General features: G+C 42.5%; 2 protein-coding genes across 4 annotated transcripts in view; one reads left to right on the top strand and one right to left on the bottom strand.

The window, feature by feature from the left end:
• The window catches only part of nid2a (nidogen 2a (osteonidogen)), a 104,571-nt gene extending 93,154 nt beyond the window's left edge, over nt 1–11,417 (top strand). The window contains exons 21-25 of one of the 2 annotated variants that reach the window (XM_014210029.3): nt 160–331; nt 5,473–5,630; nt 9,099–9,222; nt 9,837–9,949; nt 10,875–11,417. In XM_014210029.3, the coding sequence (XP_014065504.3) occupies nt 160–331; nt 5,473–5,630; nt 9,099–9,222; nt 9,837–9,948 (566 nt within the window). In that variant the 3' untranslated portion in view covers nt 9,949; nt 10,875–11,417. Of the gene's footprint in view, nt 1–159; nt 332–5,472; nt 5,631–9,098; nt 9,223–9,836; nt 9,950–10,828 lie in introns of both variants that reach the window. The other variant, XM_014210028.3, reaches the window with a different exon arrangement.
• LOC106610620 (tRNA-splicing ligase complex subunit RTRAF) lies at nt 11,130–22,444 on the bottom strand. 2 transcript variants are annotated; one of them, XM_082955600.1, is made up of 8 exons: nt 22,152–22,444; nt 21,338–21,462; nt 20,430–20,527; nt 19,768–19,856; nt 18,979–19,067; nt 18,598–18,666; nt 15,237–15,285; nt 11,130–11,787 (listed from the first exon to the last, which is right to left on the bottom strand). In XM_082955600.1, exons 1-8 carry the CDS (start codon nt 22,210–22,212, stop codon nt 11,633–11,635), a joined length of 735 nt encoding a protein of 244 aa, XP_082811726.1. In that variant the 5' UTR covers nt 22,213–22,444; the 3' UTR covers nt 11,130–11,632. The 2 variants fall into 2 exon arrangements, with proteins under 2 accessions (XP_082811726.1, XP_014065509.1); XM_014210034.3 differs by having other exon boundaries at nt 19,768–19,845; nt 20,428–20,527; nt 22,152–22,441.
• Nucleotides 22,445–23,928: the final 1,484 nt, after the last annotated feature.

The raw sequence follows: 23,928 nt of genomic DNA, 5'->3' as shown, positions 1-23,928 counted from the left end.
CAACAAGGGCATATCACACAGCCAGCACAGATAACACGCACTCTGCAACCAGAGTTACCGCAGTCACCTTCACAGATAACTGACAACTACATTTACATTTCAGGTATTTACTACAGTATGTTCAACTGAATAACCTTTATGACTGTCCATTGTCTGTAGGTCTAACCAGTCCAGAGGGCTTGGCGGTGGACGTGGTGCGCAGGGCCATGTTCTGGGTGGATAGCACGCCAGACAAGATCGAACGTGCTAACCTGGACGGCAGCGGGAGACAGACTCTCTTCGACACTGACATGGTCAACCCCCGTGCTATCATAGTGGACTCTTCCACTGGGTAGGTTGAGGTTTAAAGTGGGTTATGTCAAAATCTCTCACAGTGGTGTGCACATTAACACAAAAATACATCATGTAATAAAGAAAGCGTACTTGCACATTAATGTGCACCCCCAATAGTTTAGGTTTTACAGTATATTAGTCAAGTCAGCATGTCTACTATACTCACTTTTTTACTTTAGAATAAAACATAACTTTTTGAGAACATACAGTAAATGTACCAGTTGGTTTTCTACATAGCAGTGACTATCGGCCATGGCTGTCTTATGTTCTGAGTTCAGTTACTGCACCACTGCTTTCACAACATCATAACATCTCTGACCAAAAGTAGATTTTCCGAAAGTCATAAACTGTTCCGTGGAAAGGCGTTTGACAAGCTAGGGTGACTGGAAGAAATCAAAACAGAACTGGAGGTGGATGTTTTCGAACTCCCACACTAATCTAAGTTGCATCCCAAATGGCACCCTATTCTCTATATATTACACTACTGTTGTTTAGGGTCCTTGTGAAAAGTAGTGCACTATGTAGGGAATAGGGTGCAATTTGGGACACTGATTCACGTTAGTGAGACAAGGGCGGCCTCGGGAGACGCTAAGGTCAAGGGTCACAGGTTTTTCTGGGTAATCTCACTCTGACCTCATCAGCTCCAAACAAAACCCAGCCTCACTAAGATATCTCTTCTGAGGCAAGAAGTGTACTTCAGGTGGTCCCTTAGGAGCAGGCTACCCTACCCTGTCAGATCCAGGTTGTGGGGGTGTCTTTAAGTGAGTGTGTGTTTTTTGTTGTTGACGTGTGTGCGTGTGCGTGCGTGTGTGTGTGTGTGTGTGTGTGTGTGTGTGTGTGTGTGTGTGTGTGTGTGTGTGTGTGTGTGTCTTCGCACTAATGTGTATGCCTTTGCATCAGCATGTGTGTGTTTCATTTGAGTCAGGGCATTTCCCTTCTCCTTTAATTAATAGCCACGTTAATTAGGCTTCATTTCCTGTGGCCCGGCTGTCTTCCTGTGATGTGCTTACTGTGACAATACACTCTCTGCACATCAACACTCACTGGGTGGGGGGGGCAGAGGAAAGCTGGGGTTGCGTCCCAAATGGCACCCTATTTACCATATAGTGTACTACTGTTGACCAGGTTCCATAGGGCTCTGGTCAAATGTAGTGCACTATACTCTGAGTATGCCCTTTTGCCCTCTGTCGTGTCTTTGGCTATGCCGGATTAAGTGATATGACATGCTAACCTATAAAATCCTTTCTCTGTAATTAATATTACCTGATTAAGCTAATCATGTAAATGTAATTAACTAGAAAGTCGGGGCACCACGGAAGAACGTTTATAGAGCCGTTATCTTCCAAATAAACTCTTAAAATACTTAGTAATATTTTACATCGATAGCAGTCAATATTAACCCTTATCTTATTTTCAGTCTCATAATGAAAGTTGTAAATTCTTGGCTATCTTCACGAACCCTGGCTAACAAGTTGAATCAGCAATACAAAATTGGGTTTAATAATTCATTTACTAAATACCTAAACTAATCACACAGAATTACAAATACACCGAATACAAATGATGTCATACATGATGGCTGGTTACACAAAGGAAAGGGGGTTGGGCTTGAATGAAAGAGCGGGAAGACTTAGGAACAAAGAAACAGCAGCTATGCTATCGTAAATACATTATCTTATGCATTCTAAATTACCGCCCATTTGGAAAAGGAAAATGCAATAAATATTTACTCTGAGCTGCGCTTCGGTAGATTGGTCGTAGATGCTGGCCCGGGTTGGCCAACAGATCTTCCTGTCCTCGGAAGAATGTCTCTGGTGGTAAATTGGATACGTGGTGGTATCTTTGTCTGTCTGTTAGACTGGATCCGTCGTCCGTCCTTTCCTAGCCCCCGTCTACAGCGGCCGCTGCTAACTCAACGGCTAGGAAGTATCACTTCTGTCGTGAATAAGCTCAAAGTTCATACCATTCGCCACCAAAGCTCACGCCGAGGTTGGCTTAGTTCTGTACTTGACGTGTGTCTTTCTAACGTAGAGGCTGCAGACCTCACGTACTGGAACATGTGGTTATCTTTTCGTCAAAGGCTTATATAGTGGAGAGGGGGAAGGATGTGTTTCATCGTTTATAACCCCTGTCTCTTCACAGGGGTGGGCCACTGATCAAGCAGGGCACTTTCCTTATGAAAACCCAATTCTCTCATTTGGAAGCTAAAATTACATTTAATCTCCTAACAAACAATTTCAATATCAAACATTTCAATTGCATAACAATTCCATGTGACTCTGATAACTAGAGGGTGTATACTTTCCCAGGTACAGTTTATGTCGTCCTGTCATCAGTCATAATGTCTCAGATGACAACCGAACTGACATCCATACTCATTACGTTCCAAAGCATATTTCCAACTGGTTTTATTACCAAAATGTGGTTCCTTTCCCCATTTGTATGATGTTCCCAGACTCTCTATATTTAACAGGACAGCAGTCCTTCAGGACAGCAGTCCTTCAGTAGGGTCAGAAAGAGAGGGGAAGGGAGAAAGGTATTTATGGGGGGTCATAAACCTTACCCACAGGCCAACGTCATGACACCTCAGAACAGCTTCAATTCATCAGGGCATGGCCTCTACAAGGTGTCGGAAACGTTCCACAGGGATGCTGGCCCATGTTGACTCAATCTTCCCACAGTTGTTTCAATAGTCTGGATGTCCTTTGGGTGGTGGACCATTCTTGATACACATGGGAAACTGTTGAGCGTGAAAAACCAAGCAGCGTTGCGGTTCTTGACACAAACCGGTGAGCCTCGCACCTATTCTCATACCCTGTTCAAAGGCACTTCAATCTTTTGTCTTGCCCATTCACCCTCTGAATGGCACACATACACAATCCATGTCTCAATTGTCTCAAGGCGTAAATATCCTTCTTTAACCTGTATCCACCCCTTCATCTACACTGATTTGAAGTGGATTTAACAAGTGACATCAATAAGGCATCATAGCTTTCACCTGGATTCACCTGGTCAGTTTACGTCATGGAAAGAACAGGTATCCTTAATGTTTTGTACACTCAGTGTATAGGGAATAGGGTGCCATTGGGGACGTACCCTAAGGTTGACAGCGGATGGAGACAACTGATGAAGGAGAAGGCAAAAGAGGGATAGAAAGAGACAGATTGAAGCAGAGACAGAAACAGGGAAATAGAGGGAGGTAGATAAATTAGTTGAGATAGGAACTGAAGGGAAAAATCAAGATATCTAAACTGGCCCTGTCTCTCCCAATCTTTTTCTTTCTCTATCGCAATTCAATTCTAAATGCTTTATTAGCATGACGAAAGTATGCACTATATATACAAAAGTATGTGGACACCCTTTCAAATGAGTGGATTGGACGGTTTCAATCACGCCCGTTGCTGACAGGTGTATAAAATTGAGCACACAGCTAAGCAATCTCCATAGACAAATATTAGCAGTAGAATGGCCTTACTGAAGAGCTCAGTGACTTTCAACATGGCACCGTCATAGGATGCCACCTTTCCAACAAGTCAGTTCGTCAAATTTCTGCCCTGATAGAGCTGCCACAGTCAACTATAAGTACTATTATTGTGAAGTGTAAATGTCTAAGAGCAACAATGGCTCAGCCGCGAAGTGGTAGGCCACACAAGCTCACAGAACGGGACATCCGAATGCTAAAGCGCGAAGCGCGTAAAAATCGTCTGTCCTCGGTTGTAACACTCACTACCGAGTTCCAGGCTGCCTTTGGAAGCAACGTTAGCACAAGAACTGTTCGTCGGGAGCTTTATGAAATGGGTTTCCATGACCGAGCAAGCCTAAGATCACCATGCGCAATGCCAAGTGTCGGCTGGAGTGGTGTAAAACTCGCCGCCATTGGAGTTAGTTCCAGTGAAGGGAAATCTTAACGCTACAGCATACAATGACATTCTAGACGATTCTGTGGTTCCAATTTTGTGGCAACAGTTTGGGGAAGGCCCTTTCCTGTTTCAGCATGACAATGCCCCCGTGTACAAAGTGACGTCCATAAGAAATGGTCTATCGAGATCGGTGTGGAAGAACTTGACTGGCCTGCAGAGAGCCCTGCCCCCACTGATGTTGGGCAATTAGGCCTGGCTCACAGTCGGCATTCCAATTCATCACTTTGTGCACGGGGGAGTGACGTCCATAAGAAATGGTCTATCGAGATCGGTTCTTTGCCAAATTTTTAGCAGTTTTACTTTAGTGTCTTATTGCAAACAGGATGCATGTTTGGGAATATATTTATTCTGTACAGGTTTCCTTCTTTTCACTCTGTGATTTAGGTTAGTATTGTGTAGTATCTACAATGTTGTTGATCCATCCTCAGTTTTCATGGTGAAACCCCTGAGCGGTTTCCTTCCTCTACCAATAGGTGCCCTTCTTTGCAAGGAATTGGATAACCTCCCTGGTCTTTGAGATTGAATCTGTGTTTGAAATTCACTGCTCGACTGAAGGACCTTTCAGATAATTGTATGCGTGGGGTACAGAGATGAGGTAGTGATATTTTTTAAAATGTTAAACACTATTATTGCACACAGAGTGAGTCCATGCAACTTATTATGTGACTTAAGCACATTTTTACTCCTGAACTTATGTAGGCTTGCCATAACAAAGGGGTTTAATACTTTTTGACTCAATACATTTCCGCTTATTATTATTATTATTATTATTATTAATTTGTAAACATTTCTAAAAACATAATTCCACTTTGACCTTATGGGGTATTGTGTGTAGTCCAATGGCACAAAATCTCAATTTAATCAATAAAACATTCAGGCTGTAATACAGCAAAATTTGGAAAAAGTCAAAGGGTGTGAATCACTTCTGAAGGCACTGTATATACCTATCTGGTTTCATATTCAGTGTATGCTGGAATTGAACCCACAACCTTGATGTGTAGCGGAGTTGATTTGGAATCACTCCCTCCCGGGAGACTTGTAACCCCAAATGCCCCCCTCGGATCTAGAGGAAGATAAGACTTGGTTAAGACTTGGGTTGGAGAGCGGGTGACCTGGGTTCAATCCCACCAGTTACCCTTGCACACACCATTTATGAACCAAATGAGCCACCATCCACACCACCATAATTGTGCTTTCTAACTGTGTGTTGTCGCTCTAGGACCCTGTACTGGACCGACTGGAACAGGGAGGCCCCGAAAATTGAGAGATCCTCAGTGGATGGCCACAGCAGGAAGGTGCTGGTGAAGGACGGGATTGGCCTGCCCAACGCCTTGACCTTTGACACAGCCATGAGACAGGTGTGCTGGGCGGACGCAGGTAAGAATCCCGTGCCTCCTCTCGGAGCTTGGAGCATATAGAACCACACCTAAGGCATATAACTAGAACCAGCTTACTTTCCCAAATCCTCACTATCATAAAGAGGGGGGAAAAAATGCTAAACTGATCTTGGATCATGATTTTTATTTATTTTAGATTTTTTTAACTAGGCAAGTCAGTTAAGAACAAATTCTTATTTAGAATGACGGCCTACCCCGGCCAAACCTGGACGACGCTGGGCCAATTGTGCACCGCCCTATGGAACTCCCAATCACGGCCGGATGTGATACAGCCTGGATTTGAACCAGGGCTCTAGTGATGCCTCTTGCACAGAGATTCAGTGCCTTAGACTGCTGCGCCACTTGGGAGGGCAGGGCTCCAGACATTTTAACCTGGTGGCACCAGCCTATGATTTGGTCGCGCAATAGAAACATTTGTAATAATTTTATAAAGTCATTATAAATTATTTCACAATGCTTAATAAGTAGTGTAATAGACTACTGAGTTGGTATTGTTGCTAATTACAAATACATTTCATATATCCTATTGCAAAATAAAATTAATTTGGTTGTGTTTAAGAAAGTTTTAGGTAGGCCTACTATTAGAATATGAAAAAAATATTTTTTCATGAGTTTTGTTATTGTAGGCTATATGTAAAAACGATAAACCACAAAAACACCACAATTCAAGTGTTATACACGTCACAAAGAAATGTATTATTATTTAATTAAGACAGATCTTTAAAACATACAAAACACTAATAACTTGTATTAAAAAAAAACTGAATATAATAATTTAAGTTGTATTATGTTATTAGTCTGTGCTTAGTAGCCTATGCTGCCTCAAGTCCTCACATGTAGAACACATGGAATAACAGCTGTAATATTCTACAAAAAAAAGTGATATTTTGAAATAGAGCCCATGCCTTAATTTTAAGTTGTTTGGTAAATGTATGATTTTAGATACCTTAGAACCTGCTCTTTCCGATTATGAAATCCAAACATTTTACCTGCATGAATGTCGATTTGAAAACATTCCCTTTTTTTCAATTACCCACGCTGTGCAGCAGTCTCTTCATTCGCAAGGCAATTGATAATATTGTCACCCATAAGACTATTGTCTTTAGGCTATATCTATTATTATAGGTCTGTGTGAAATTAGTTTTGATATAGTTTAAGTGTAGTTTTGATGGGCCATTGTCAGTTGGGCCATGTGGTGAAGGAAGGGCGGGGGGAATGACATGTCCTCCTAAAACTCCTTATAACACAAACTCTGTTTGTGATATTGACATTCTAACCACAGTGTGTTGAATAGACTTATTTAGAAAAAGTCAAAGGGGGGACATGACTTGGAAAATTGCAGAGTAATTCAAATGTTAAATTCATATGACCTCAAAATGATGCCCACTGAGTTTTTAGCTCGTTATCTATGATTAATCTCTCCTATTTCATCTTTCAAATAAGTACATGGAGTTGTATGCTTGTTCACACACGCAAGCTTATGGGTGAAATGATTGAATAATATGTATATGTACATTCATTTTGCAATGCTTGTGCTCGTAACGTGGCCGGTGTGGTTTGCCTGTAAAATGCTGACCAAACCAGTGGTGGAGTCTGTGTAGCCAGGCGCTAAATAAGAATTTGGTTCTATTTTAGATGCTTGACCCGTTGCAAGTCCCGCCTCTCCCATTACTCATTGGTTTTGACGAGCATATACCCACGTGGACGATGAAAGATGAATGAGGTCCACTTTCCAGTCCAGTTGGTGGCGGTAATGCACCTTAAAGTTGGTTGCCAACCGCCATATAAAATCCACAGAAGAAGAAGAAAGACGAAGGAGAGATTGATCAAATAACTATGTTTCCCATTTTTATCTGTGGATTAATTGTCGGAGTAGAGAACACAATATGTTGTATTACTGAAAATGGGTCCAAATTCTACAAAGATCATTCTAAAAAAAAGGACCGCATGCATTTTAGGTAAAATAACAACCCAATGTTTATCTCCCAGGACAAATTAGCTAGCAACAGCAAGCTAGCTAAATTACGCCTCACACCAACAGCTCTATTTGCGTGAATTATTATGCAGCATCATCTGGATATGTGTGCAACAAAAGTTCAACATTCACCTTCTGCTACCATTTCTGTTCAACCTGTCTATGCATACAGTTTGACGCATACGCTCCATAAATCAAACGTATGCACCACACAGAATGCACTGCAACTGCAACGCTCTTTCCTTTGGATATGAATGCACTTCTGGTGTACCCAAATGCAAGGACACTGTTGGTGTGATCGAGGCTACATGCATGCTGCTGAGGAGAGCGATAGAGAGGAGTCTTGGGCTACTATTGATTGTGAAGATGGAGGCCTTTTTGATTGAAGTAAAACGAAAAAGTTAAGAGTGCCTATAGTGAAAATCCTACAAGGGAAATGTCCTCCATTTGGACAAGTATTAATATAGTATTGAACAAAGATGGAAACAACGTTGGCGCGGCCAAATGCAGGCACGTGCAACTCGCTATTCAGGTAGGATGCAATTTTAGGACTTTATTTTTTTTCTTCGTATTTACAGTATTTTATCATTGTAAGTCATTGTCATTATTGTAGGCATATTTATTAATATATGCAAAGTGTGTTTTGTTTCATAGTGTTGAGACATTTTTGTTGGCAAAATTAAGTTTGATCTGTCTTTTTAATTGTGTGCTCCGTGTATTTAGTTTAAAATAGGTTATAAGTAAACCAGTTGTAAAATACATATCATTAGCCTATTGCTGTCATTTGTTGGGGATGCACTAGCCTTTCTTGGTTACCTAATTGCTGCAATACAGCCTGTTCAAAACTTTTGTGACGTTTAAACCAGATAGCAATACACCACCGGTAGTTGTTTCACAGTTGATTTTGGTATTTTAACCTGCTTGTCATGAACTCGTCTGGTGGGGATAGACAAAATTAGCAGACGCACGGCTGGAGCCGGTTTGGTCAGCATGTAAAAGCCGATTTATGGTCAATCTGGCTCTGTATTGGCCGTACAGAATTTACTGCTATGCGGCCTCTGCAGAAGTCAGGGCATTCATACTTCGCGGAGGAGAACAGAGCTGTTGTCAAGGAAGTGAGTTTGTGTTTATACAGGACCTCCCACGGTCCCACGCCCACCTACCCTCAAGCAATCTTGTCAGTGCGGAGCTATACAGAGCCCTCTGCATTGTCACAAAATCGGGAGGCGATTGAATAATGTACATTTTTTTGCAACTCTCGAGTTTGCATGTTAGTGGGGATGGGGCCAAGCTGTTTTGGAGCAGAGTCAGAGGTGATACACAGTTCCGATGCATACAGACTGTATACTACTCTATATACTATGAAAGGGGCTTATACTGTTATCAACCTGATGAAACCTATAAAATCTCTCCCTTACCATCCCCGATCTCTTATCTTTTCTCTCTGTGTCCTCCCCTCTTTCCCTCTCACAGGGACCAAGCGTCTGGAGTGCGTTGCGTCTGATGGGACGGGTAGAAGGGTGATCCACAGCAACCTGAACTACCCATTCAGTATGGTGTTCTATGCCAACCACTTCTATTTCACAGACTGGAGGCGGTAAGAGAGGAACATATCTGGGTTTAAATAGTAGTAGTTATGTCAAATACTTAAGCTGTGCTTGGAGGTCGATGGGTGCAACGGTTGCATGCAAACCCTGTAAATAATATTTAAAGTAGTGTTATTTTTTAGGTTCAGTGTAATGGTATGAGAGATTTTTTTTTACTGATCTTCAGCAACACATTGCACAACTGGCAGCAACCAGCTGAATTGCGAATACAATTTACATTTAAAAAAAATAGTGTACCAAAAGACCAATACGGTCCAAGCAAGCGCAATGAATGAAAGTATCTAGTAATGTTCATCATTAGCTGTTGTCTTGAGCAGAGGGCATTGATGTTAAAGCCAGGGAGAAACAGTTAGGGCTCGATTCAATTTGTACTGCTTCAGTGTTCCAGATTGCTTGATTGAAATGTAAGTCATTTCAAATTGAGCCGACATAAGCAGCATTTACCGTGAATGTACTCCCGCAAATGCTGGAACATTGTCTTTAAATTTCAATCATACTGTAATGCCGAACTTCAGCACCACAGATGAAATCTAGCTCTTCATTAGGGCACTTTGTTCAAACTTGAATATGTATTTTTTTTCTTCTCTTTCTGTGGTGTTTGTAGGGACGGAGTCATTGCTCTGAGTCGGGACAGCAGCCAGTTCACAGACGAGTACCTACCTGACCAGAGGTCTCACCTGTATGGCGTCACCATAGCTACCACCCACTGTCTATAAGGTAATAGTGTACATCTTTATAGCGTCCTGTCCATGGGGTGGAACTTTTACATCAAGCTGCCTCATGCTACAGAAACATAATTATGTGGGCTCGCGCACAAATCTTGACTCATGTTATTGGTGACGTTCCAGGTTGTCTGTTTTGCAGTCATGCTGTGCATCTCAGATTGCTATATCATATGAATTGGTAACAAGACACTTCCTTAGACATTGAGATCTGATAATCTGTGCAGCGCCTGCAAAACCAACAATGTTACCCTCATGTTAAAGTGATAGCATTCACTGTTGTCAGTGGTTTTACACATCTGGTGGAAATAAAATCAGATGAACTGTTCCACTTATGCCTTTTTGGGTGTCAGTAAGATAAAAGCAGTCTGTGTAGCCTGAAATGTTTATCTTTTTGCAACTCGGCAGATTAAGTATGGTCCCCAGTGTTGAGGCTCCCTGCTTTCTCATGTGACGGTATCAGAGCTGACACCTGCAAAAAGAAAAAAAAGACCATAAAATGCCAAACAACAGAAGCATTACAAACAGCCTTGAAACAGAACCTGTCAACTCAGAAGTTCCTCCGGGGGGGGGGGGGGGGTAGAAGGCACCTGCTGCCAAATCACTGTACTTCAGACCTAGGTGACGAAATGTGACCGGTCCTCGCTTAGACTTCAAAGCCATGGAAATCTAGCGGCAAGAACCCTATGAGATGACAGTCTTGTGTTTGGTGGGAGCACTCTTGAAATGTAAAAAGAGGGGTATTTATGGAGATTTAAAAAATTACAAGTTTGGAAAGTAATGTTTGTTCTGTGACAGACGTTACTTTTTTTTTTAGCTGAGTGTGGGGTAGCCATCCTTCCTGTGGCCCTAATGTGGTTGTCATCTGTTGCAGGGAGACAATGATAGAGACAATTGTTTTTATGGTGCTATTTTGGCAGTCTTGACGTGCTTGCCCGTGAGAACCCTTCCGTCGTACACTGCTACAGAGGCGGCGAAAGAAGACGCGATGGAGCAAGTATTCCACCAACCACAGCAAATTTACAAAACATCAACTGCGACAACCCCCCCCCCGCAAAAAAAGTTTTGTACATTTGTTTTATACCTCATTTCTTACTTTCTACTGTATTTTTGTATGTGACTTTTTAAAGAAAGCCAAAGAAAATAGCTTTAAAATAAGATCTTTGAGCCACAAGTCCTGTTATAACTGTCAATGTGTATTGAATGAACACACAGCAATGCAGTATGAGTATTCTGTGCACTAATAAGAATTTTGTATTTCACCACATGGAACTTTGTCTTCACAAATATCTGTTACCATTTTTTTTAAATCCTTTTTTATTTTTTGTAAGATGTGATATTTATAACAATAAAATGTGATTCAGGACTTAAACAGAAATGGATCATTTCAGCAAAGAATCTGAGAACTTACCATTTCTTACATATATATAAAAAAATGTATTTCATACATTTCCCCCCCCCCCCCCCCCCTCCAAAACAAGTCGATTTAATTCCAATCCTCCCAGCTCCTTATCAAAAACATCCAAATCAAAAGGGCTTCTTCATGGTTGTTAGGGGGAGGCGAAAATAGAATAAGAACAGGGTCCTGGACCATGTATAGTTTGTGACTGGTACTGCTTTTCCAGACTGCGTGTGTTGGGAGTTATAGGGCAGAGGTCAATGGATCAGGCAGGCCAGGTCATCTGCCGACCTTGCCCAGGCGGTGGTCTGTCTTGGGGTCTGCGATGATGGCCTGGACAGCTACGATAGCCTCGTTGATCCGGGTCTGCAGGTCTCGCAGCTCCTCAATGTGAAGCAGACGCAGGATCTGAGCCGCCTCGTTCAGGGTAGCGTCTGCAGAGAAAGGAGCAGCACACCGTTAAGAGGCCGTGTTCCAGGACATGAGATTATGCTCAGTGACTAAGGTCATAGTTGAATTCTTGTATGAATGTAGGAACACATGTTGACAGGATTAAGGATGCATGCAATCACGCTTTTGTTTTCCCTAGGTTCTAAATGCGGTGTTAAAAAAGCCATATTTGTAGTGACCCGAAAAATAAAAATTCCACACATGCACTACCGTTCAAAAGCTTGAAGTCACTTAGAAATGTCCCTGTGCTTTTCTTTAAAACCATTAAAAGAACATCAAATTGATCAGAAATAAAGTGTAGACATGGTTCATGTTGTGAATTACTATTGTAGCTGGAAAAAGCAGATTTAATGGAAATTCTACATAGGTGTACAGAGGCACATTATCAGCAACCATCACTCCTGTGTTCCAATGGCAGGTTGTGTTAACTAAAGTTTTGTTTCTGGCCATTTTGAGCCTGTAATCGAACCCACCAATGCTCATGCTCCAGATACTCAACTAGTTTAAAGGCGGTCAGTTTTATTTCTTCTTTAGTCACCACAGTTCAGCTCTGCTAACATAATAGGAAAAGGGGTTTTCTAATGATCAACTTGGATTAGCGAACACAATTTGCCATTGGAACAAAGGAGTGATGGTTGCTGATAATGGGCCTCTGTACACCTATGTAGATAATCCATAAAAAATAAATAAACTCAGCAAAAACATCCACTGTCAACAGCATTTATTTTCAGCAAACTTAACATGTATGAACATAAGATTCAACAACAGAAACTGAACAAGTTCCACAGACATGTGACTAACAGAAATTGAATAATGTGTCCCTGAACAAAGGAGGGGGGGGTCAAAATCAAAAGTAACAGTCAGTATCTGGTGTGGCTACCAGCTGCATTAAGTACTGCAGTGCATCTCCTCATGGACGGCACCAGATTTGTCAGTTCTTGCTGTGAGATGTTACCCCACTCTTCCACCAAGGCACCTGCAAGTTCACGGGGGGGGAGAGATGGCCTTAGCCCTCACCCTCCGATCCAGCTGGTCACAGACGTACCCTATGGGATTGAGATCTGGGCTCTTCACTGGCCATGGCAGAACACCGACATTCCGGTCTTGCAGGAAATCACACACAGAACGAGCAGTATGGCTGGTGGCATATGCTGGAGGATCATGTCAGGATGAGCCTGCAGGAAGGGTACCACATGAGGGAGGAGGATGTCTTCCCTGTAACGCACAGCGTTGAGATAGCTTGTCGTCATTGCAGGCACAGTCCGATGAGGCTGTGACACACCGCCCCAGACCATGACAGAACCTCCACCTCAAAATCGATCCCGCTCCAGAGTGCAGGCCTCGGTGTAACGCTCATTCCTTCGACAATAAACGCAAATCTGACCATCACTCCTGGTGAGACAAAACCACAACTCGTCAGTGAAGAGCACTTTTTGCCAGTCCTGTCTGGTCCAGCGACGGTGGGTTTGTGCCTGTCGGCAACGTTGTTGCCAGTTATGTCTGGTGAGGGCCTGCCTTAACAGGCTCTCTCAGCACTGATGGAGGGATTGTGCGTTCCTGGTGTAACTGGGCAGTTGTTGCCATCCTGTACCTGTCCCGCAGGTGTGATGTTTGGATGTACCGATCCTGTTAAAAACAGCTAAAAGTGAGAAAAAAAAGGCAATGCTCGTGGAATGTATAGTGCATAGTGGAGGCTTGTTGTTACGCGTGGTCTGCCACTGCGAGGACGATCAGCTGTCCGTCCTGTCTCCCTGTAGCGCTGTCTTAGGCGTCTCACAGTACGGACATTGCAATTTATTTATTGCCCTGACCACATCTGCAGTCCTCATGCCTCCTTGCAGCATGACGAAAGGCATGTTCACACAGATGAGCAGGGACCCTGAGTCTGTAGAAAGGTCTCTTTAGTTTTCATAACTGTGACCTTAATTGCCTACCGTCTGTAAGCTGTTAGTGTCTTAACGACCGTTCCACAGGTGCATGTTCATTAATTGTTTAAGGTTCCTTGAACAAGCATAGGAAACAGTAAACCCTTTACAATGAAGATACTTGGATTTTTACGAATTATCTTTGAAAGACAGGGTCCTGAAAAATCTGCCGTTTCCAGCTACAATAGTCATTTACAATGTCTACTGTATTTCTGATCAATTTGATCTTTTAAAATGGAGCCCCCCAAAAAATAAAAGCGCATAACTTTCAAAAACAAGGACATTTCTAAGTGACCCAGAACGTTTGAACGGTAGTATACATACCTCTCGGCAAGTACGTACAACTCTTGCACTGACACAGGGGATATGATATTATGTTGACATGACAGGCCACTTCAAACAGTGGTTCACAGGGAAATGTCACTCGTTTCCACAATGACACATTCCATGTCTTTTCCTTTGCCCGGATGCATCTCCAACAGATCTGGATCAGATCTCGACTATGTGATGGCCCTAGCCACCCAAGCAATCCTACTAAGTATTACATCGACAGTAGTCAAGATAAATTCCATTACTGTTCTGTCAATCATATCAAGAGGACAGAACGGGTTTGCCATTGTGCCCTAGGGGGCAGCCTAGCTGTTAGCTCCTGCAAATGTATTGTTAATTTTGTTATATTTTTCTGCAAACTGTTGTTTTAGGAAGATAGAGATCACAAATCTCATGATCTGAAATCGTATTTTCAATACTACAATAAATCGATTATTAGATTGATTGCACTGCTAGCTTGCTTTACAGCTAGCTTTGTTAATGCAGTTTTGATTTGGGGAGCTCATGCCGGGGATTTCCTCTCGAGGTGTCGGGCAGCTTGGACAGACTGGACTCTGTGCTGAATCGTGGCGCTGTAATGGAAGCCTGCTACATTGGGACTGGGAGACAATTCAGCCTGGAGAACACCACTGGAGATTACTCGGGCTGAGGAGCTACGGGATGCGATTCAACTCAGCGAGGGTGGCTAAACAGTGGAAAGATTTGCAAGGCAGAGCCAGGCTACTCCTAAGTGGTCGCAACCAACGTGGTTTGGACAGTGAAGAAAGCTGGCTGGCTAGTTCTGCTATTCCCAAGGAGAGCAACCACTTATCTGGAGGACTATTCAAATGTGTTATGTTTTGGTCTTTGCAGTATTTAATTATTTGGGCCATGTGATATTTACTGCAATTCAGCTTTTAGCTGTGATTGTGTAACATGTTTGAAGAGGACCAATGGAAATACATTTTTTTTACTTAAATGCATTGTTTGTCACATTTAATTGTCAAATAAAAATGTGTGGAGACCATTAACATCATAATAATCATCTTGGACACACCAGGGAATTGACAGCGTAAACATTTGCAGTTACAGAAGCACTTAAATGTAATTTAGGGACTAGTCCCTTTTTGAGGATAATACACTGCCGTTTGAATGTGTCCTGTGTGCATTACTTAAAATACTCGACTGCGAGCACTCACCTCCAGTATCAAAGCCGAGGATGTGCTTGTCCAAGGCCACGGGGAGACCCTTGAGGCAAAAACAGGAAGAGACATCACAGCAATTAGGGGACACAGGAAGTGCCAATATACAGCCGTCCTCTTAAAATAGCGTAGCTACAGAGATGTCTTACATACCACTGCACATACACTCTGAGGCTCTATGTACAGTGCCTTGCAAAAGTATTCATTGGATTTCATATAATGGACATACAAAAACGTCCAAATTGGTAAAGTGAAATTAAAAAAGTAACTTGTTTAAAAAACTGAAAAGTGGTGCGTGCATATGTATCCACCCCCTTTGTTATGAAGCCCTTAAATAAGACCTGGTGCAACCAATTACCTTCAGAAGTCACATAATTAGTTCAAGTCCACCTGTGTGCAATCTAAATGTCACATGATCTACCACAATCTCATATACATACACCTGTTCTGAAAGGCCCCAGAGTCTGCAACGCCACTAAGAAAGGGGCACCACCAAGCAAGCTGCACCATGAAGACCAAGGAGCTCTCCAAACAGGTCAGGGACAAAGTTGTGGAGAAGTATAGATCCGGGTTGGGTTATAAACAAAACTTTGAACATCCCACAGAGCACCGTTAAATCCATTATTTTTAAAAAAAATGTAAAGAATATGCCACCACAAACCTGCCAACAGAGGGCCGCCCACCAAAACTCACAGACCAGGCAAGGAGGGCATTAAATCAGAGAGGCAACAAAGTGACCAAAGATAACCCTGAAGGAGCTGCGGAGATGGGAGTATCTGTCCATAGGACCACTTTAACCTCTCTTGGGCAGGTGGGACGCTAGCATCCAACCCACGGTTCACACTATTCAACAGCCAGTGAAAAATCAGAGCGCCAAATTCAAAACCACAAAATGTCATAATTCAAAGTTCTCAAACATACGACTATTTTACACCATTTTAAAGATACACATCTCCTTAATGTAACCACGTTGTCCGATTTCAAAAAGGCTTTACGGCGAAAGCATAAAGTTAGGACAGTTCCAACACGAAAAACCACAGCCATTTTCCTAGCAAGGACAGGCGTCACAAATACCAGAAATTCAGCTAAAATTATGCACTAACCTTTGACGATCTTCATCAGATGACACTCCTAGGACATCATGTTACACAATACATGCATTTTTTGTTCGATCAAGTTGATATTTATATCCATAAACAGCCTTTTACATTGGCGCGTGATGTTCAGAAAATATTTTGCCTCCAATACTACCGGTGAATCAGCACAACAATTTAGAAAAATACTCATCATAAACGTTGATAAAATCTTAAACTGTTATTCAAAGAATTATAGATGAACATCTCCTTTATGCAACCGCTGTGACAGATTTCAAAAAAGCTTCACGGGGAAAGCACACTTTGCAATCTGAGTACTGCGCTCAGAAAAATACACTAGGCAATACAGATACCCGCCATTTTGGAGTCATCTAAAATCATAAATAGCATTAGAAATATAAACTTACTTTGATGATCATCAGAAGGCACTTCCAGGAATCCCAGGTCCACAATAAATGTTATTTTGTTCGATAAAGTCCATAATTTATGTCCAAATAACTCCTTGTTGTTTCCGCGTTCAGTAAGCTACACCAAGTGTAGGAAGCGCGGCCAAAATGTCACGACGAAAAGTCAAAAAAAAGTTATATTTACGTTCGTTCAAACATGTCAAACGTTGTATAGCATCAATCTTTAGGGCCTTTTTAACTTAGAACTTCAATAATATTCCAACCGGACAATTCCAGTGTCTTGAAAAACATTTTGGAACACAGCCAACATGAATGCGCGCCAATGAACTCGTTTGCTTTCCTGAGTCAACAACTTCCAACTTCCTCTGTTCATCATAGACGCCTCAAACAACTTGCTAAAGACTGACATCTAGTGGAAGCCTTAGGAAGTGCAAAATGAACCCTAAGTCACTGTGTGTTCGATAGGCAATGACTTGAAAGGACTACAAGCACCAGACTTCCCACTTCCTGGTTAGATTTGTCTCAGGTTTCTGCCTGCCATATGAGTTCTGTTATACTCACAAACACCATTCAAACAGTTTTAGAAACTTCAGAGTGTTTTCTATCCAAATCTATTAATAATATGCATATTCTAGTTCCTGAGCCCGAGTAGTAGGCCGTTTAATTTGGGTACGTTTTACATCCGGCCGTGAAAATACTGCCCCCTACCCAAGAGAGGTTAAACCGTACACGCCACAGTGCTCGGCTTTACGGAAGAGTGGCCAGAAAAAAAGCCATTGCTTAAAGAAAAATAGTAAGCAAACACATTTGGTGTTAGCCAAAAGGCATGTGGGAGACTCCCCAAACATATGGAAGGTACTCTTTTTTGCCATCAAGGAAAGCGCAAACCCAACACCTCATCACCCCGAGATCGTCATCCCCACAGTTTAGCATGGTGGTGGCAGCACATGCTGTGGGTATGTTTCCCCCATCGGCAGGGACTGGGAAGCTGGTCAGAATTGAAGGATGGCGCTAAATACAGGGAAATTCTTGAGGGAAACCTGTTTCAGTCTTCCAGAGATTTGAGACTGGGACAGAGGTTCATATTCCAGCAGGACAATGATCCTAAGCATACTGATAAAGCAACACTCAAGTGGTTTAAGGGGAAACATTTAAATGTCTTGGAATGGCCTAGTCAAAGCACAGACCTCAATCCAATTGAGAATCTGTGGTATGACTTAAAGATTGCTGTACACCAGTGGAACCCATCCAACTTGAAGGAGCTGGAGCAGTTTTGGCAAAAAAAATCCCAGTGGCTAGATGTGCCAAGCTTAAAGAGACATACCCCAAGAGACTAGCAGCTGTAATTCCTGCAAAAGATGGCTCTACAAAGTATTGACTTTGGGGGGTGAATAGTTTTGCATGCTCAAGTTCAGTTTGTCTTATTTGTTTCACAATTTTTTATTTTGCATCTTCAAGGTGGTAGGCATGTTGTTTAAATCAAATGACACAAACCCCCAAAAAACTATTTTATTTCAGGTTGTAAGGCAACAAAATTGGAAAAATGCCAAGGGGTGTGAATACTTTCGCAAGCCACTGTGTCAAGTGTCTCAGAGTCCCCCCACCCCTGTCCATAGAATTTTATAAAGGCTAAACTGATCCTAAACCAGTACTCAGATGTTTTGTACAGAGAGTTCAGAGTGCACTTGAGTGTGCTTGCCTTGTGCAAATGGTCCCAAAAATACAAAACCAGTCCTGTTTGGACCCAGTTCTGAAGTATTGTTGGCTTTCTTTCAGATCACGTTTTAAAACCTTTGTCATTTTGATGAGGTCTACTAAATGTGTAAGCGGGAGGGTGGATCTGCCTCAGTATCTCACCTCTTTAGACTGCCTGGCCTTGGCTATGGCTTCTGGGGTCAGCCTCTCTTGGATGAGGATCCTTATAGCCTGTTGGACAAGTGGAATAATCACACCATTGCTACCAAATCTGCATAAGTCTGAAATCTGCACAGGGTCATCATTTACAACATGGTCATAAGAACTGAGTAACACCCTTTTCACAGTATAGCGCCAATCCGAACTGGCTCTGATATTTTCATTTTACATTGTCCTTTCCAGCAAGGTTCCAGTAACTATGGTGGGTGCGTAACTAGGCCATCGCACTACCGCTAGGCACAGCTTGGCTCAGTAGTGTGAAAAGGGCCTTAGTACATTTGTCCCATTTCATAGACATGGTGCTTGATGGCTGCTGGTTCTCACCTTCAGCATGACCAGGTAGTCGTCGTGACGCTGGATCTTCAGCATGTTAGCCAGGCCCATCACGCCAGCCTTAAAGTCTGGGTTGTTGCCTTGAGGAGCAAGAAGGGAACACACCCAGTCACCTTAACACTATACATATCTACCCCTACCACTCCAGTATCCCTGCACATTGTAAATATGGTATTGGCACTGACCCTGTACATTCAGTAGCTTACTTTCTCGTGTTCTTGTTCTACTTTATAGTACTACAGATATTGATTACTGCATTGTTGGGAAAGAGCTTTCAAGAAAGGCATTTCACTGTATTTGTGCAAGTGACAAAACTTGAAACACTTATTTTCAATACAGCATGGGCCTGTTGACATTCATAATATCAGCTGGAGCCACAACTGTCCCTGTTGGTTTGATTCTCATCTTTTTTTGCATGGTAATCAAACAAAAGATAACCATATGTAATCACTGGGAATAAACCATCTTCAAGGGAAGTCAAGCCTAAACAGGCCAGGTAGGTAATAATGAGCATAAAGCAAAAGAACGGTGCCTACGCTAGAAGAGTAGCTAGTGAAAGGCACCACATGAGCCTGAGGTATCCAACATGTCTAGTTGCCACTGTCAGCCTCTACATTCCCATAGCAGTGGTAGGTTGCTGTGTGCAATGATGATTGTATCACAAAACATCAGGGACAGAGGAAGAGGAGTGAATAGAGGATGAGGGAGATGAGTAGAGGGGTAAGGGGAGAGAGGAGGATAGGCATTTAGAGGAAGAGATGAAAGAGTGGTTAAGCTCACTGTCCAGATGGATGAGTGGATCCGAGGGTTTCTCCGCCTTGGTGGCCGTGGCTGGCGGACAGTTCTTGTACTTCTCAACTGGGGAGCCAGTGGGACATACAACATCCAGAAAGTGACCACTTAGTCGATGCCCCCCACTTATTACATACTACTTAACTGCTTTTACAACAAAATACTTGCTTTAATAGTGTGTAAACTCAGTCATTTAACATTCCTGGACACTAACAATAGTGTATGGCAACAGAGGGTGGAACCACAATTAGATTATCCCTCTAACCACAAGGCAGGCAGCCTAGTGGTTAGAGCGTTGGACTAGTAACCGAAAGGTTGCAAGATCGAATCCCTGAGCTGACAAGGTAAAAATCTGTTGTTCTGCCCCTGAACAAGACAGTTAACCACCCACTGTTCCTAGGCTGTCATTGAAAATAAGAATTTGTTCTTAACCGACTTGCCTAGTTAAATAAAGGTCAAATAAATGATCCCTTATGGTGGAACAGTCAAAGTTGCCACTTAATACAATGCTACCATCTAGTGGCTGAACACCACAACAATACATTCAAAGTAGTAATATGGCCCAAGTACACACAATGGGCACCGAATCATAACACTAGTCCCTTCAATAAATCAAGAGCTACAAGGAGTAAATGGATGGTACAGTACCATTATCTCCATACTCGAACCGAACTGCTAGACCCAGCAACCAGTCCACCGACTCCTGTCTCTCTTGGACACTGAATGGGCAGTTTACATCTTGAAGATACTACGTAGGAAACAGAAAATCAAGATCATGTTCAGTCGGGAGAAAACTTGCCACAGTGTGCCTTACAGAACATGACCCAGGGTACTGTGAATACAAGGTTCCTGAGACCATAACCGTGATACAATCTTCTTCAAAATGGTTTACCTCTATCAGAGTGGTGTCATTACTAGCTCTCACCAGGTAGCTCTTTGATTCAGAGCTTGTGTATTCATCAGCGCTCACCATAAAACTAAAAGAAGCATTTATTGGACAAATGCACGTAGGTCCCTCCCTGTTGGCTTCCGTTTGGTTCCTATTGAATACACCACAGGTGAGACATGGCTGAACAATTGAAAAAAAGTGGTAGTTTCTCCTTGAGCAGCATGCCTTACCCAGAGGAACCTTTACTGTCCAGACTCATCACACTGGGGAACTATTCAAGCCTGGAGACACAAAGGTTTCTGGTGCAAGCGCTGACATGTGCTTTGTCTCAAGAGTCTTTCCTCATCCCGTTCTCCCCTCACCACTTTCTCAAAAATCCCCTCACCACTTTCTCAAAAATGGCAGTTGATAGCGAGAGGATTCGTGGAGAGGGTGCTTCCTGGACAGAAAACGGGATAGTAACTTCACAACCCCAATGGAGGTTCTCCAATGAAAAAGAGAGCGTCACAGCTATGGAGACCAGTGATTAGGCCGGTAAATCGGATTGCTTTCAGCATTCTAGAATGATTAGGCCTACAGACTAATCCTGGGGCGCGTTCAGCAGGACAACGGTTTTGGAAGGTTCAGATAAAACCTTTGACTGACCCTGTAGCTAGCCTTGCTGCTCACCTGCTCAAAGGACTTGGGCCATTCCGAGCTGGGGATATTTCTCAGGTTGACCCGGTCTTCAATTTTGTAGTGTCTGATTTTCTGGTCTTCCAGCCACACAATGAAATTCCTGAACTCTGTCTCATCTGTGCAAAGCAGAACATGAAGACAGTGACACAATAACTAGATGCACAAATAGTGGTAATAATAGATTTCCTGTGTTAAATTATGGTCTGTGTTATAATAACTGGGTAGCCAGTGGGAATAATATAATGGGACAGATATAAAGCACTGACCACATTTATATTGAACCGGCAGAAATTCGCATAAGAAAATTATGTAAAATTCCTAATACAATTCACTCATAATATACCAACAAGGTATAGAGAGATTATCACTTTGATGCCACCCCTAGCCTAGCTAAAGTTAGCTAATTATCTAACATTACCTAGTTGCGTTCTCCGTCTCAACTGCCTCGCTGGCACTGTTGTTAGTAAACTAGCTATGCTAGTTAGCCAACTATGTGGCTTAGCTAGCTCCCAAAAAGCTAGTTAGCTGGGCAAAAGCACACAACCTGACCACCTAACAAGACTCACAGGTTCATAATTTTGTATTATTAACACAGCTAATATAAACAAAACATGCATACATATTACAGACATGGCTGTATCGAAATGTTTTAAACTTAGAGTAACGTCAAAGACAGTATGGTAACAACTAACGTTAGCTAGCTAGATGCTACAGCTACATATTTTGAGCATGGCCATGGGTGGCTCTGAAAGTGCACGTCATTCACTAGCAGATAGCTTGTTCGTCGTGGTTCTGTTATAGCTACCGTTGCAGTCAAATCCAGAGGGGTTATGATAATCCAACGCTGTCAGTTTTCTTCGAAACATTTTGTCAAGTGGTTCTACCTTTATAGGTCACAAATAGTGGAACTCCTAGCAGAGACGCACAGAGATCTTCTGTGGGTTTTATGGCGGACTACAACCCAAAAAGGTGTATTGCCGCCACCAACTGGACGGCTTGAAACAAAAACAAGGTACAACGAAAATCCATACATTTTATTTGTCTTTATTTAACTAGGCAAGTCAACTAAGAACAAATTCTTATTTACAATGACGGCCTACCCCGCCCAAACCCTTCACCACGACGACGCTAGGCCAATTGTGCGCTGCCCTATGGGACTCCCAATTAGGCTGATGTGATACAGCATGGAATCGAACCAGGGTCTGTAGTGACACTGAGATGCAGTGCCTTTGACCACTGCGCCACTCGGGAGCCCCCATACATGAATGGGAAACTAACTTAATCCACCTAAATAAAAAAAATAGTACATTGACAAAACAAAATTAAACTCCCACTTCTATATTCTTTCAATTCTCTATATGTCCCTTCCCAGGCTCTAGGGCCTGAGAGGGTGCTACGGCTTGTGATAATATTCCATACAACTCCTTCGCCGAGAAATCTTTCAGCCCCAGGAACCGCTCGGCCACTTCCACAATGATTTCTATCTTCCTGGACTTTCTCTCCACCTTGGTAGTGCCATTTATCACCATATCTATAAAGGCCACAAAGTCCACCTTCTTAACCTTTAAAATGTCAGGATCCAGCTGGTGAAAGGCAACCCCTGCAGCCTGCAGTGAAGGCCTATCCACCACTATGGACTCTTCAAGTGCACCATTCACACCCTCAAACCTTTTAACAGCTGCTGCATATGATATGCTCTGGATAGCCCTGACTTTGGGCATTCGAAAGACGTGGCCTCATGGTTCCCACCACAATTGCAACACTTGTATAACACATATGATATTTTCCACAACTTGGACATTTCGGCTTCTCCCTTCTGCAAACACTTTTGAAACATGACCAAAACCATTACAATGATCGCATTTATCCCATTGGTCTTGGGATAAATACTCCGACTCTGTAGTTAATATACCCTAACTGCACTTGAGTAGGGAGAGACTCCATATTAAAAAAAACAAAAGAACAGATAGACTCTTCACTTTTTCTTCATTCACCACACGATTCATCCGACGTGCATCAATCATTCCAGGAATATTTTTCATCTCTTAAACATCTACTTCCTATGAGACTCCAGATATAACCCCCTTGAGGGGTGCCCTGTTCCTAAGAGACACACACGACACTTCAAACTTGTAAAATCGGGTGAGACGCAACACACGTTTATTCTGATCCTCAGAGACACAAAAAAATCTAAACAAGCCCGTCTCTCGTGATCCTCACAACCTTCACTCTACCCAGCACTCTCGCCACCAATTTGGATATCTCAAATGGATTCCTCAAGATTGGTAATTCGATCAGCTGCTCCTGATTTACAAACCATACTCCTACAAGATACAAAGTCACATTCTCATCACTGTATCTACTTCGCTGTTTTCCTTTATTTTGGACAATATTCCAATTCTTCTTGATTCTACCACCATTAGATTCAGAACCCACTTCATTATCCGCTTCTGCCAGCTTTCCAGAAAATTCTTCCTCGTTGTCCCACTTCTGCTACACACATCAACAACCCATTAGGGCATTTGGAGAATGGGTGCCTGTGATCCTCTGGAAAACAAAGAGTTCTTCTTCTTCTTTAAAGT

The sequence above is a fragment of the Salmo salar genome, chromosome 09 (assembly GCF_965601325.2).
Source record: "Salmo salar chromosome 09, fSalSal1, whole genome shotgun sequence".
Classification (NCBI taxonomy): domain Eukaryota; kingdom Metazoa; phylum Chordata; class Actinopteri; order Salmoniformes; family Salmonidae; genus Salmo; species Salmo salar.
This window is presented reverse-complemented; position numbering and strand designations above follow the sequence as displayed.